The sequence below is a fragment of the Cololabis saira genome, chromosome 16, assembly GCF_033807715.1.
Source record: "Cololabis saira isolate AMF1-May2022 chromosome 16, fColSai1.1, whole genome shotgun sequence".
Taxonomy (NCBI): Eukaryota; Metazoa; Chordata; class Actinopteri; order Beloniformes; family Belonidae; genus Cololabis; species Cololabis saira.
In genome coordinates this window covers 41,613,975-41,629,288 of record NC_084602.1, presented here as the reverse complement: position 1 = coordinate 41,629,288, position 15,314 = coordinate 41,613,975, and the positions used below count along the sequence as shown (strand labels likewise).

Below are 15,314 nucleotides of genomic sequence, written 5' to 3'. Positions count from 1 at the left end.
GCTTTTCTCCCACTATGGGAGTTTTTACCTGCCATTGTTTATATAATAATTGCTCGGGGGTTTATGTTTATGTTTATGTTTATGTTTATGTTTATGTTTATGTTAATGTTCATGTTCTGGATCTCTGGAAAGCGTCTAGAGATAACATCTGTTGTATTAGACGCTATATAAATAAAATTGAATTGATTTGAATTGAAATCCCTAATATAAAATCGTCCACGGGTGATATCAAAACAGACCTCACCGAAATCTGTAATGTTTTCTCCGACTTCTATTCTTTACTCTACTCCTCTGAGTCTTCTTCACAGGACTGGGACAGCCGTAACCCCTTGGATGACCTTACATTTCCTCAAGTTAACTTGGAAAGCGCTGATGATTTAGGTGCACCACTGACCGCAGCAGAGGTAACAACTGCCATTAAATCTTTGCAAACTGGGAAATCTCCCGGCCCTGACGGGTACACTACGGAGTTTTACAAAGCTTTTGCAGACTTACTCACTCCGATCCTGGTCAGAATGTTTAATGACGCTTTCCAGAAAGGCGGACTTCCACCCACCCTGAGAGAAGCCTCAATTTCTCTCTTATTAAAGAAAGACAAAGATCCGTTGTTGTGTGGCAGTTACAGACCCATATCCTTACTGAATGTGGATTTTAAAATAATGGCTAAGGTCCTTGCCACCCACATCCAGAGAGTATTGCCTGCCCTTATTCATCCAGACCAATCTGGTTTTATCCCTGGTAGACATTCTTTCTTTAACACCAGACGGTTATTCAACATTATCTACACTCCCACCGCGGACTCTCCCGAAATCGTTCTTTCTTTAGATGCCGAAAAGGCATTCGACCGGGTGGAGTGGCGGTACATGTTCTATACTCTCAACAGGTTTGGTTTCAGCGCTAATTTTATTTCCTGGATTCAGTTATTCTACACATCCCCGGTTGCTTCAATCAATATCAATGGAATCCACTCCAACTCGTTTCCGCTCTCGCGAGGTAACAGACAGGGCTGTCCTTTATCCCCTTCTCTGTTTGTGCTCGCCATGGAGCCGTTGGCTATCTGGCTCCGTAATGAAGATCGTTTTGACGGTATCATGCGCCAAGGGTTAACCCACAAGTTGTCGTTGTACGCGGACGACCTCCTGCTATATATCTTGGACCCCCCAAATTCCCTTCCTGTAATTTTGAATGTATTAGAAGTATTTAAGAAAATCTCCGGTTATAAACTTAATCTTCATAAAAGTGAATATTTTCCAGTTAACGATCTGGCTAATGCTCTTCCTCAAAATATTTTTTATTTTTATTTTATTTAATATATAAGTCTCCGAAGGGTTCAAATATTTGGGTATCTTTGTGAGTAAACCCTTTACAGAACTAGCTGCCAAGAACTTGATCCCTCAGTTGAGCGTTGCAAAGAAGACTTAGCCAGGTGGTCCTCCCTGCGTCTTTCTTTAATGGGACGTGCTAACCTGATCAAGATGATTACTCTATCGCAATTTTTATATCTCTTTCAGCAAATTCCGATTTTCTTACGCAACTCATTTTTTCTAACTCTTGATAAAATAATTAATTCATTTCTATGGTGTGACAAAAAGGCTCGTATTAGGAAGGAGATTCTCCAACTCCCCAAGGCAGAGGGTGGCCTGGCGCTACCAAGCTTACGTCATTATTACTGGGCGTGTAATATTAATAAACTCCTCTTTTGGAACTCCAAACTTGCACAAAAAAAAAAAGAAACTGTCGTATGGGCGTTATGAGTTTAACAACCACTTTAGCAGCTATTTTAACTTTGTTTCAGCTATTTTATGTCTGAGACAAACTCAGTGAGTTAACCATTATCCTTTACAATATGTTAATAAGAAAGAATTGCTAAATTGTGTTTCGTTGTTCCTGCAACAGTAAATAATAATAATAATAATAATAATAATAATAATAATAATAATAATAATATCATATATCTGTAATATCTGTTCTATTCTGTTTATTACAAAAAACCAACATGAACAACGGATTCAAACATTTGAATCTGCTGAGGTTTTTATTCTCCACATACCGGTCACATTCAGGTGGATGAAGTTCTCGTCATTTCCAGTGATGTAACACAGATATCTGCCCTGGTCCTGAACCTTCACTCCTCTCAGCAGCAGGGAAGCGTTTCCTCTAGAGATCTGGTCCTTAAACAGAGATGTTCTTCCTCTGAACCTCTGGTGCTGCTCTCCCAGTCGGTCTTGTTTGCGATAGTAGGAGTGAACCCGGGACTCTGGTGGAGTCTCTTCAATCCAGTGGATGACAACGTCATCATGAGCTGGGAAACTGCAGGGTAACATACAAGTCTTGCTGACCTGACAGGATACTTCTGTATCTGCAGAAACATCAGAGGAAGACTCAGAAGAAGACATTAACAGGAAACTCAGACACTTTGAGGAACATGCAGTTGTGTTATGTCTTCAGTAAATATCTGCATATAAAAAAGCTGATAGAATAAAAATGACAGGTCATAATAATGAACTTCAATGGAGGTTTTATTTTCCCTACATAAAATATTGTCATGCAGTTATAGACATAACGACGTTTGTTTCCATCCATCCCTGAGAGAAATGATTTATCCATCAGCCAGGGAGAATATATTTCCAGTCTGAACAAACTCGACTTCCATGTGAAACGTTTTCACTGTGACTTCAGAATATCCAGATGTGTAACGTGAAAACAAGCCACATGAGAACAAATGTGATCCAGAACTTAAAACGAAAGTTACGCCTGTAACTACGGTTCTATGAGTCCCGGATGACCGCCAGGCAGTGCTGTAAGCACTGGATATCTTCCCTCGCGCATGCGCATGTCGAGTACAATACCAACAATGTCACGTCACCCGTGACCCCTGCATGACCCCCGGAAGGGTATATCTTCCGGCGTCAGCATGGGATCGACTCCTAGAATCTTCTCGCGAGAGCACGAGGATTCGGAGTGACCGGCAGGCCTGGCGGTCATCCGGGACTCATAGAACCGTAGTTACAGGCGTAACTTTCGTTCTATTTCGTCCCTACTGACCGCCAGGCGGTGCTGTAAGCACTGGATGACGAATACCAACAATGTCACGTAGGATCCCGGTCACATACCTCACTGACCAGGGGCAGAAGGACCCGGGAGTAGAACCACGCCCAATGGTTGGGGAGTGGCGACATTGATCCGGTAAAACCTGGAGAACGTGTCTGGCGACGTCCATGAAGTCGCGGTGCAGATGTCCTCCAGAGGCACCCCCTGCAGGGCAGCCAAGAAGCTGCGACGCTTCTGGTCGAGTGGCACCTCACCCCCACTGGTAAGGGGCGGCCACTGGCCCTGTAGGCGTGCTCAACGGTGTCCACCACCCAGTGGGACGGCGCTGTCCAGAAACAGCACGCCCCCTGTTGGGGCCACCATGGCAGAGAACAAGCTGCTCCGACCGTCGCACAGGCGCGGTAGCATAAGCAGCAAGGGCCCGTACGGGGCACAAAGGGCTTGGCCCACTCTCTGCAGGACCTAGGGCAGGAACGCCACGTTCGGCCACAACGTAGCCCCTGAGCTGACTGACAGGGCATGTAACTCATCGACTCGCCGATGTCATGGCGAGGAGAAAAGCGATCTCCATAGAGAGCCACTTCAGGCCCACCCGGGCCAAGGGCCCAAAAGGGTGGAGAAGAGAGGGCACCTAGCACCATGGGCAGGTCCCACACTGCTCAGGGTTTTATATGTACGTTTATGTTCAGGTTCTCTGGAAAGCGTCTAGAGACAACACCTGTTGTATTAGACGCTATATAAAAATCGAACGGAATCGAAAACTGGGGCCTTTGGGCTCCTCGGGGGGGGGGCAGCCTCAGAGCCCCCCTGAGAAAGAGAAACCAGCCGGTGGCACCCCACGGTGGCATTCTCAACCAGGGCATGTTGCGATGAAATGACCGCCACATACACCCTTAAAGTGGACTGAGCACGGCCACCATCCAGGAGGGACCGAAAGGAACCCCAGGATCGTGGCCACGGGGCAAAGAACAGGGTCCTCTGCCCCGTCTGCACACCAGGCAGAGAATCTCCCCCACTCGCACTCATACCAGAGGCGGGTGGGAGGCACATGGGCATTCGAGATGCCAGCCCTGACGGGTTCAGGACAGCTTGACAACAATGGGTCGGGCGCCGCAGCGGCCAGACTCAGAGCCAAAACGACGGGGTCGGGGTGCAAAACCTGAATCCCCGGCTGAAAAAGACGGTCCCTCTGGGGGGCGTCATGTTGTGTCGCAGCAGAGCCTCCGCAGCAGTGGAAACTATGTTTCCCCGGTCGGAAGGGGGCCACCAAGAGGAGCCTGTGAGCCCTCTGGAGGACCCTCTGCAAAGGCGGCTTGCGCCGGGAGAGGAAGTCCGTCACCCGGTTCCTGTCTCCAGGCAGGAACATCGCCCGAAGGCCGGGCAGGCGAGGAGCTGTCCACGCCAGGAGGCCCCGGGACACCTGCAGCAGCTGTGCAGAGTCGGGGCCCCCTCTGGTGGCTGATCAAGGAACAGTGGACACACTGTCCGACCGACCCGGCACGTGCCTCCCCCACAGGAGTTGCAAAAAAATGTTAGTGTGAAGTGCAGAGCCCAGAGCTCCAGCACGTTGATGTGGCACGTGCGGACCCGGGAGGACTACTGATGACAGCCTTCCGGCAGGGAGGGGACAGCGCCTAAGGGCACACCCCTCAGCCGGAATGTCCCGCCTTTCCAGGGTGCAAGGGTATAGACACACACCCGCGAAACCCTGACCAGCCTGCGCCCGTGCCTCTTGGCATCCAGGCGAGGCTGTCCAGCCACATTGCAGGGGGCGTAGCGACAGCAGGCCCAAAGGTATAAGAGGGGCAAGGGTTGCCATCACGCACCTGGTGAAAAAAAATCCTCGGTGACAGGGAGAGCCCGCACAGGAGCACCCTGAACCGACAACGGTGGCCCCGGTAGGCGAACCCCCGGAACTACCGGTGACGTGCCGCGACCGGCACGTGAAACAAGCGCCCTGTAGGTCCACAGTTGCAAACCACTTCCTCCTGACCAACGCAGAGCATCTGCTGTGGTCAAGCCTCCGGAAGGGAGGGAGCGGACACGCTGCCGTCGCCACGGATGTGCTGGCAGGAGAGAGGAGCGGACACGCTGCCGTTCACACAAATGTGTCGGTGGGAGCGGTCACGCTGCCGTCACCACGGATGTGCCGGTGGGAGAGGGGAGCGGACGCGCTGCAGTCACCACGTAGGTGTCGGTGGGAGAGGGGAGCGGAAACGCTGCCGTCACCACAGCGAGCACGCTGCCGTCACCACCAATATGCTGGCGGGAGAGGGGAGCGGTCACGCTATCGTCAGCACGGATGTGTCAGTGGGAGAGGGGAGCAGAAACGCTGCCGTCACCACAGCGAGCACGCTGCCATCACCGCCAATGTGCCGGCGGGAGAGGGGAGGGCCACGCTACCGCCAATACGGATGTGTCAGTGGGAGAGGGAGCGGACACGCTGCCGTCACCACGGATGTGCTGGTAGGAGAGACGAGCGGACATGCTGCCGTCCACACAAATGTGTCGGTGGGAGCGGTCACGCTGCCGTCCACACAAATGTGTCGGTGGGAGAGGGGAGCGGTCACGCTGCCGTCACCACGGATGTGCCGGTGGGAGAGGGAGCGGACGAGTCGCCATCACCACGTAGGTGTCAGTGGGAGAGGGGAGCGGAAACGCTGCCGTCACCACAGCGAGCACGCTGCCGTCACCGCCAATATACAGGCGGGAGAGGGGAGGGCCACGCTACCGTCAACACAGGTGTGTCAGTGGGAGAGGGGAGCGGAAACGCTGCCGTCACCACAGCGAGCACGCTGCCGTCACCACAGCGAGCACGCTGCCGTCACCACAGCGAGCACGCTGCCGTCACCACCAATATGCTGGCGGGAGAGGGGAGCGGTCACGCTACCGCCAATACGGATGTGTCAGTGGGAGAGGGGAGCAGAAACGCTGCCGTCACCACAGCGAGCACACTGCCATCACCGCCAATGTGCCAGCGGGAGAGGGGAGGGCCACGCTACCGCCAATACGGATGTGTCAGTGGGAGAGGGGAGCGGAAACGCTGCCGTCACCACAGCGAGCACACTGCCGTCACCACCAATATGCCGGTGGGAGAGGGGAGCGGCCACGCTACCGTCAGCACGGATGTGCTGGTAGGAGAGACGAGCGGACACGCTGCCGTCCACACGAATGTGTCGGTGGGAGCGGTCACGCTGCCGTCCACACGAATGTGTCGGTGGGAGAGGGGAGCGGTCACGCTGCCGTCACCACGGATGTGCCGGTGGGAGAGGAAGCGGACGAGCCGCCATCACCACGTAGGTGTCAGTGGGAGAGGGGAGCGGAAACGCTGCCGTCACCACAGCGAGCACGCTGCCGTCACCACCAATATGCAGGCGGGAGAGGGGAGGGCCACGCTGCCGTCACCACGGCTATGAGAAAAGGCAAAAATAGGCGTCTTTACTCAAAAAGAAGAGAACAATCCTCTCTCGTTTCTTTCCTTTTTTTTTTTTTCAAAAGAAAAAAATAATCTGCAAGGAAAAAATAATGTCACATTAATAAAGTGGGAGAGGGAGCGAAACGCTGCCGTCACCACAAATGAGCCGGTGGGAGAGGGGCGTGGCCTTCACCACGGCTGTAAGAAAGACCAAAAAAGGTGTTTGTATTGTTTTTTCAAAAGAAAAAAATAATCCTTTTCTGTCTTCTTTTTTTCCTTTTTTTTTTTTTTTAAAGAAAAAAATAACTGCAAGGAAAAATAATAATGTCACATCAATAAGCGGGAGAGGGAGCGAATGCTGCCGTCACCCTGAACGAACCAGTGGGAGAGGGAGCGAAACGCTGCCGTCACCACAAATGTGCCGGTGGGAGAGGGGCGTGGCCTTCACCACGGCTGTAAGAAAGACCAAAAAAGGTGTTTGTATGGTTTTTTTCAAAAGAAAAAAATAATCCTTTTCTGTCTTCTTTTTTTCCTTTTTTTTTTTTTTTTTTCAAAAGAAAAAAATAATCTGCAAGGAAAAAATAATGTTGTCACATTAATAAGTGGGGAGAGGAAGCGAAACGCTGTCTCCCTGCGCAGATTGTGATCAGGTGTCCGGCGCAGCTTGACAGCTTACCTTCTGTCAGCTGGGCTGGGGGGCGGGGCGGGGAGACGCCGCCGCAACCCGACACCATCAATACCGCGCCGGCCACAGCTCCTCGGAGGACGAAAAAAATCGTTACTCCTACCTGAATGGCACGAAGCTGCACAGAGGCCAGCGGGTTTCTTAGGGAGGAAAGGAAGGAGCTTCACAAAGCTCCTATTTCCGTCCTGTACTTCAGACGAGCGATGCGAGAAGAATAAGGAGTCGATCCCATGCTGACGCCGGAAGATATACCCTTCCGGGGGTCATGCAGGGGTCACGGGTGACGTGACATTGTTGGTATTGTACTCGACATGCGCATGCGCGAGGGAAGATATCCAGTGCTTACAGCACCGCCTGGCGGTCAGTAGGGACGAAATAGAACAGCATCATCACCGACATAGATGAAGAGATAAAAACATTCAAACGACAAGAGAACGTCCCAGTAAATCATCCTGACTACCAAATGAACTCATCACTGATTTCTGTTTTCTGATTTCATCACTGATTTCTGTTAAGATCCTTCTCTTCAGGCCGGTGAGTTCAGACGTCTCTGGTGACTGAAGACACGTTTAAAAAAATAGAAACAGAAAAACACATTTGTTATTTGAAGGTTGGACCACTCCAGTTCTTATTAAATGTTTGTCCTAACATAACTTTTAACAGCCTCCAGCTGATGTAAATTACTGCAGCCAGAGTTGTGATGATCAGCAGAAGACTTCATATTTCATCAACCATCTTCCCTTTGGTGGTTTCCTTTAAATCATAAACATTTTCTCCTTCCATATAAAACCTTTAAGAGCCGAGCTCCTTCTGACTTTAATCCTTCCATATTTTAATTATTAACACAACACTTTGCTCTCATAGGTTTTCTGAAGAGGAGTTTGACAGAGGTCTAGCAGTTAGAGTTAACTATTAATTCTGAAGGTAAATAACTACAATTTTATCTGTTAACGTAACTTTACTGTAATTGTTTATCTTGACAGTTATAATTATTATTATTATTACTTTGCATTTTCCATCCCATCCCATCTTTTTCCAATTTGGACTTGTCAATAAATAAATAAGCGATGAGCAGGATTCGTATTTTTCCAGTAAAAGTATAATGACTCCTTTTTTCTGACCTAACTGAAACAAATCTACATTCAAACCTCGTGACAAACAAGCTCCATGTTGACGTCTTCACCGCCACCTTGTGGTGAAAACTAAACACTACATCAGTAAAACAACATGAAGGATTTCTGATCAAACCCTAACTAACATCTAACCCTTTTTTTTGTCATTTGTATTGTTGATTTTTATGCCCATGTTTTTGCTAAATTGTTTAAAATAACCAACCAACAACGTCGTAAATGTAGGTTATTTTGGACTTTGATTCAGGTCCAGAGAAGCTTCTTCCTCCTGCTGTCGACGGTTGAAGAATCCTGTCACTAAAGTTTCAACTTACTTGCACCGTAGACACATTTATGGATTTAACTGATGTTTACCCGTATTTTATATTCAAACTGACAATTGTTGGATATTAGACGTTTTTATATGTTAGTCCTTTAAAAAATATCAGAGTTAACTGCTTACTCACCATCATTAGAGAAAACCGAGGAGCACAAAAACAGACCATAAACCATAAAACTGATGATTCTGTTCATGTTCTTCATCTCTCTGCTGCAGTTGGACGGTTCATTCTGGACAAGTAAGTTCCCACTCCTGACAAACAGATTTTGTCTCCATCTTTATAGTTGTGGACTTTGAGCGGTGGGTGTGTCCGTTGCCATGGCGACTCATCAGATTGAGCCTCACCTGAGATGTGCTGTTGGCGCCGTGAGAGACTCCAGAGGTAATTATACTGGGGGAGGGTCATGATCAGCCGGACAGTTAACTAGTGTTCTAATTGATTGGCGTCGGTCACTTCAGTTCACGCATCTGAAAAACCGAGAGATCAGTTGGACTATTTTATTTTTTTTTATTTATTTATTGGCTTTGTCTCGAACACAACAAATTAAAAGCATGAAAATATTTAAAAAAAAAGCAAAACAATTTAACAGTCTCATTCAAAAATAAAACACACAGCAAAACAATGTGTTCGAGAGGGAACAGGAGGAAGCAGAACGCTTATTTAGTCCTGTCCCTTCCTCACAATATCATATATAAACTATAAAAATTAAATAAAATTAAAAGAAAAGAAAAGAAAAGAAAGAGAAGAAAAGAGAAGAAAAGAAAAGAAAGGAAAAAGACAAAATAACAAAAAAATAAATACAACACAAACAACCAATACGTAATATCAGTAATTATAATCATAATTGAACCGGTCTCCTACAATATCCTAAATTCAAGAGTCCAATATCCCAGTCACCTCTACAATAATCCACGAACAGCCTTGAATGCCGGCAGTTATATTTGTATCGTATATAATCCATCCACAATGAACAAAATAATAATCAAAGAAATAGATATGTAAAGTAAATTACTTTCTTTAGAATTTCATTTTTATACTTGTCAAGAATTGCTTTCTTGTATGTGTTTTTAAACTGTATAGAGTTAGTACTATGTTTGATTTCATCATCTAGACCATTCCACAAAGTTCCCCCACAAACTGATATGCACATGGTTTTAAGAGTAGTGCGTACACATGGTAGTTTAAAATGTAATTTTCCTCTCAGACTATATTGTCCTTCTTTAGCTTGAAACATTTTTTGAATGTTTTCAGGCAGTGTATTATTTCTTGCTTTGAACATTATTATTGCTGTTCTAATTTTCACTAGGTCCACAAATTTCAAAGTCTGTAATTTAAGAAATAGAGGATTGGTGTGATGGAGATACCCAGCATGATTTATTATCCTTACTGCTCTTTTTTGCAATGTGCATATCCTTTGTAAGGTGCTCTTGTAAGTATTACCCCAGATTTCAACACAATAGATCAGAGATGGTGATATGAGTGCACAGTACAGATTGTGTAGTGTTGTTTGGTTCAAGATGTTTCTACATTTATTCAGCACTCCAATACTCCTTGCCATCTTAGAACACAGATACCTAATGTGGGCCTTCCAGCATAACTTGTGGTCTATTAAGACACCCAAAAATGTGTTTTCATAAACTCTTTCTAATACAACATTATTCATTTCTATTTGAACATCTTCATTCATTTTACGATTTCCAAATAACATAAATTTTGTTTTGTTCAAATTCAATGATAACTTATTTGTATCAAACCAAAATTTTAATTCATACAATTCATTCGTGACCACTTCCACGAGCTGCGGCAAGTCTTCTCCAGAACAAAAAATATTTGTGTCATCCGCAAATACAACAAACTTAAGTACCTTTGAAACTTTACAAATATCATTGATATACAAAATAAAAAGTTTTGGGCCTAAGACTGACCCTTGTGGGACACCACAGGTAATATTAAGACTCTTAGACTTATGCTGACCCATCTGCACAAATTGACGCCTGTTTTTAATGTAGCTCTTAATCCAATCAAATGCAACCCCTCTTATGCCATGCCGCTCCAGTTTTTTTAGTAGTATCTCATGATCAATTGTGTCAAATGCTTTTTTTAGGTCAACAAATATTCCCATAGCATATTTCTTATCCTCTATACAGTTTGTTATTTCCTCTACCAACTCAATTAATGCCATGGAAGTTGATCTGCCTGACCTAAACCCATACTGACTGTCCGTTAATATATTGTTTTTTTCAATGAAGTTATCCAGTCTTGTAACAAAAAGTTTTTCGATTATTTTTGAGAACTGAGAAAGCAAGGATACAGGTCTATAGTTGGTGAACAGGTGTTTGTCACCATCTTTATACAACGGAATTACTTTAGCCACTTTCATTTTTTCTGGAAATGTTCCTGTTTTGAATGATAAATTACATAAGTGAGTTAGCGGTTTCACAATTCCATGTATTATTCTTTACAAGAAACATATCAATATCATTCCAATCTTTTGATGTTTTACTTGTACACTTCCCAGTATGATTGAGTTTGGATTTCTCTCCATCCATTTTTCCTCAACAAATTTCTTCCCGGAGTTATTTATTTCTTTGGCCAGTTCAGGACCCACATTAACAAAGAAATTGTTAAATCTATCAACCACTTCATTCCTATTAGTAATTGTTATGTCTTTGTCCGTAAACCATTCAGGGTAGTCTGGTTTGTTTTGTTTTTTTCTAATAATATTATTTAATATAGTCCATGTACTTTTTATGTTATTTTTATTATTATCCAATAATTTATTATAATAATCCTTCTTACATACCCTCATAATATTAGTTAATTTGTTTTTGTATTTCTTATATTTAACCTCCACCTCTTTCGTTCTATGTTTTATAAAATGCCTATATAGAGTATTCTTTTTCTTACAGGCATTTTGCAGTCCCTTCGTCATCCAGGGGTTTTCAGAATACTTCTTGTTACTAATACGTTGTTTGATTGGACAGTTTTTGTCATATGCATTTTTGAACATGTCTAAAAATAATTCATACGCTTTGTTAACATCAGTTTCTTCACAAAGTACTTTCCAATTATAATTCATTAAGTCATTTCTAAATGCTGTTATCGATTCCTCAGATCTTACTCTCCTGTACTCAACTTCTTTACACGACCAGTTCCTTTTGTAGCTACATTCATGAATCACAAAGACAGGCAGGTGATCACTAATATCATTAACTAATACTCCGCTTACAGTATTGTCCATATTGTTTGTAAAAATGTTGTCAATCAAAGTGGCTGAGTGGGATGTTATTCTGGTTGGTTTTATGATTGTTGGAAATAAACCCATACTGTACATTGCCTCAACAAATTCATCTGTCATTTTATGCCTGCTGGGATTCAACAAGTCAATGTTAAAATCCCGACAGACATATTTGACTTTTTGCTTTTCTTTAGTGAATACCTTTTCCATATTTTCTATAAAGATTCCAATGTTTGACCCAGGTTTCCTATACACACAACTGAGGATGACATTTTTAATTTTTTCCATGCATATTTCAATAGTAATGCACTCCATTACATCATCAATGGTAACCGACATATTGTCCACAACCTTATATCTGAGGCCTTTATCAACAAATAGAGCCACACCTCCTCCAACTTTGCTTTCTCTACTAATGTAATTCAGCTCATATCCCTGCAAAACAAAATCTGTGCCTCTTCCTTCGTTAAGCCATGTTTCTGAGACGCCGATAATATTAAAATGCGTTTTGAACTGTGATAAATATTCTTTTATACTTTGGAAGTTTATATATAAACTTCTGCTGTTGAAATGAATAATATTTATGCCATGTTCAATAGTAATATTATTGTTAAACTGCTTCTCTGTATAATAACAGCAACTGGTGTTTATATTTTTAAAAAGATTATATTCCGGATCTATACCCTGTTCATATTCTATTACGTTTTGTCCCAGGTTGAGATGTTCAATATACTGAAAATCATTTATGCTATCAGACATGTTTGTGGTAAAGATGAGAACAACAACAAAACAAACAAAAAGAAAATTTAAAAATATCTAAACTAAACATTACTACCTATTCACTAGGTTGTATAAATAACTAACTTTGCTGAATAGGCTCCAGCTGATCCAAAATGCAGCAGCACGAGTGCTGACAGGAATTAGCAGGAGAGACCACGTCTCTCCAGTGTTAGCGTCGCTCCATTGGTTACCCGTAAAATTCAGAATCCAGTTTAAAATTTTATTACTTGCGTATAAAGCCCAAAACGGCTCAGCTCCGCATTATTTGCAAGACCTGATAGTGCCTTATGTTCCTGTCAGAGCTCTCCGCTCTCAGAGTGCAGGTTTACTCGTAGTTCCTAGAGTATCTAAATGTAGATTTGGAGGGCGGGCGTTCTGCTATCAGGCACCATTACTATGGAACCAACTTCCAATCTGGGTTAAGGAGGCTGACACCACCTCCACCTTTAAAACTAAACTTAAAACATTTCTGTTTAGTAAAGCCTATAGTTAGTGTTTAGTAAACCTCTAGCTGGTGTTGGTAAATCTCTAGGTAGTGTAAACTTTAGTGTGTCAGAGTCGCTCCTGTAGTTTCTTGTGCTGGCCCCCCCTTCTCCTCCCTTTTCTCTCTTTTGTCCATGTTGCAGCATCCTTTGCCGGACACCGGAACTTGCAGGTGGTCGTGGGTGGCTTGTAGCTTGCATTACGGAGCACAAGTCTTTTCCTGACCCTGCACCCCAACCTGGGACTTGCTGATTGGGCCGGAGCTTCGGGAGCTGTGTGCTGGCCTGCGGTCCCCACCCCCGGTCATCCCGTTGCTGCTTCCACCTGCCTGCTGTGCTGTCGACGTCCCTGACCCACCAGTCTGGCCCTCGGCAGGAGGGTCCCCCCTTATGAGCCTGGTCCTGCTCAAGGTTTCTTCCCTCCTAAAGGGGAGTTTTCCTTGCCACTGTTTGGCTTAAGGTTTTTCTCCCACTAGGGGAGTTTTTACCTGCCATTGTTTATGTAATAACTGCTCAGGGGTCATGTTCTGGGTATGGGTCTCTGGAAAGCGTCTAGAGACAACTCTGTTGTATTAGACGCTATATAAATAAAATTTAATTGAATTGAATAGAAGCTGCTGCTGGTAGAGGCTGCTGGTAGAGGCTGCTGGTAGAGGCTGCTGGTAGAGGCTGCTGCTTGTGGTGGTAGCTGCTGCTGGTGGTAACTGCTGCTGGTGGTAGCTGCTGCTGGTAGAGGCTGCTGCTGGTGGTAGCTGCTGCTGGTAGAGGCTGCTGCTGATGGTAGCTGCTGCTGGTAGAAGCTGCTGCTGGTATAGGCTGCTGCTGCTGGTAGAGGCTGCTGCTGGTGGTAGCTGCTGCTGGTAGAAGCTGCTGCTGGTATAGGCTGCTGCTGCTGGTGGTAACTGCTGCTGGTGGTAACTGCTGCTGGTGGTAACTGCTGCTGGTGGTAACTGCTGCTGGTGGTAGCTGCTGCTGGTGGTAGCTGCTGCTGGTGGTAGAGGCTGCTGCTGGTGGTAGAGGCTGCTGCTGGTGGTAGCTGCTGCTGGTGGTAGCTGCTGCTGGTAGAGGCTGCTGCTGGTGGTAACTGCTGCTGGTGGTAGCTGCTGCTGGTGGTAGCTGCTGCTGGTGGTAGAGGCTGCTGCTGGTAGAGGCTGCTGCTGGTGGTAGCTGCTGCTGGTGGTAGAGGCTGCTGCTGGTAGAGGCTGCTGCTGGTGGTAGCTGCTGCTGGTGGTAGAGGCTGCTGCTGGTAGAGGCTGCTGCTGGTGGTAGAGGCTGCTGCTGGTAGAGGCTGCTGCTGGTGGTAGCTGCTGCTGGTGGTAGCTGCTGCTGGTAGAGGCTGCTGCTGCTGGTAGAGGCTGCTGCTGGTGGTAGCTGCTGCTGGTAGAGGCTGCTGCTGGTGGTAGCTGCTGCTGCTGGTGGTAGCTGCTGCTGGTGGTAGCTGCTGCTGGTAGAGGCTGCGGCTGCTGGTAGAGGCTGCTGCTGGTGGTAGCTGCTGCTGGTGGTAGAGGCTGCTGCTGGTAGAGGCTGCTGCTGGTGGTAGCTGCTGCTGGTGGTAGAGGCTGCTGCTGGTAGAGGCTGCTGCTGGTGGTAGAGGCTGCTGCTGGTGGTAGAGGCTGCTGCTGGTAGAGGCTGCTGCTGGTGGTAGAGGCTGCTGCTGGTAGAGGCTGCTGCTGGTGGTAGCTGCTGCTGGTGGTAGCTGCTGCTGGTGGTAGCTGCTGCTGGTGGTAGCTGCTGCTGGTAGAGGCTGCTGCTGCTGGTAGAGGCTGCTGCTGGTGGTAGCTGCTGCTGGTGGTAGAGGCTGCTGCTGGTAGAGGCTGCTGCTGGTGGTAGCTGCTGCTGGTGGTAGAGGCTGCTGCTGGTAGAGGCTGCTGCTGGTGGTAGCTGCTGCTGGTAGAGGCTGCTGCTGGTGGTAGCTGCTGCTGGTGGTAGCTGCTGCTGGTAGAGGCTGCTGCTGGTGGTAGCTGCTGCTGGTGGTAGAGGCTGCTGCTGGTAGAGGCTGCTGCTGGTGGTAGCTGCTGCTGGTAGAGGCTGCTGCTGGTGGTAGCTGCTGCTGCTGGTGGTAGCTGCTGCTGCTGGTGGTAGCTGCTGCTGGTGGTAGAGGCTGCTGCTGGTGGTAACTGCTGCTGGTGGTAACTGCTGCTGGTAGAGGCTGCTGCTGCTGGTAGAGGCTGCTGCTGGTGGTAGAGGCTGCTGCTGGTGGTAACTGCTGCTGG

General features: G+C 46.5%; 1 protein-coding gene across 4 annotated transcripts in view; it reads right to left on the bottom strand.

Annotated features, from left to right (window-relative positions):
• The window catches only part of LOC133462724 (NACHT, LRR and PYD domains-containing protein 3-like), a 228,676-nt gene that overhangs the window by 36,815 nt on the left and 176,547 nt on the right, over window positions 1-15,314 (bottom strand). For 2 of the 4 annotated variants that reach the window (XR_009784276.1, XM_061744122.1), the window contains exons 1-2: window positions 8,728-8,860; window positions 2,051-2,359 (exon numbers count right to left, since the gene is read on the bottom strand). The exons of the other annotated variants lie outside the window; for them this stretch is intronic. Coding sequence is in view for 1 of the 2 variants with exons in the window: in XM_061744122.1 (XP_061600106.1) it covers window positions 2,051-2,359; window positions 8,728-8,803 (385 nt within the window). In the remaining variant the exon portion in view is untranslated. Of the gene's footprint in view, window positions 1-2,050; window positions 2,360-8,727; window positions 8,861-15,314 lie in introns of those variants that run through there. 4 annotated transcript variants of the gene reach the window in all.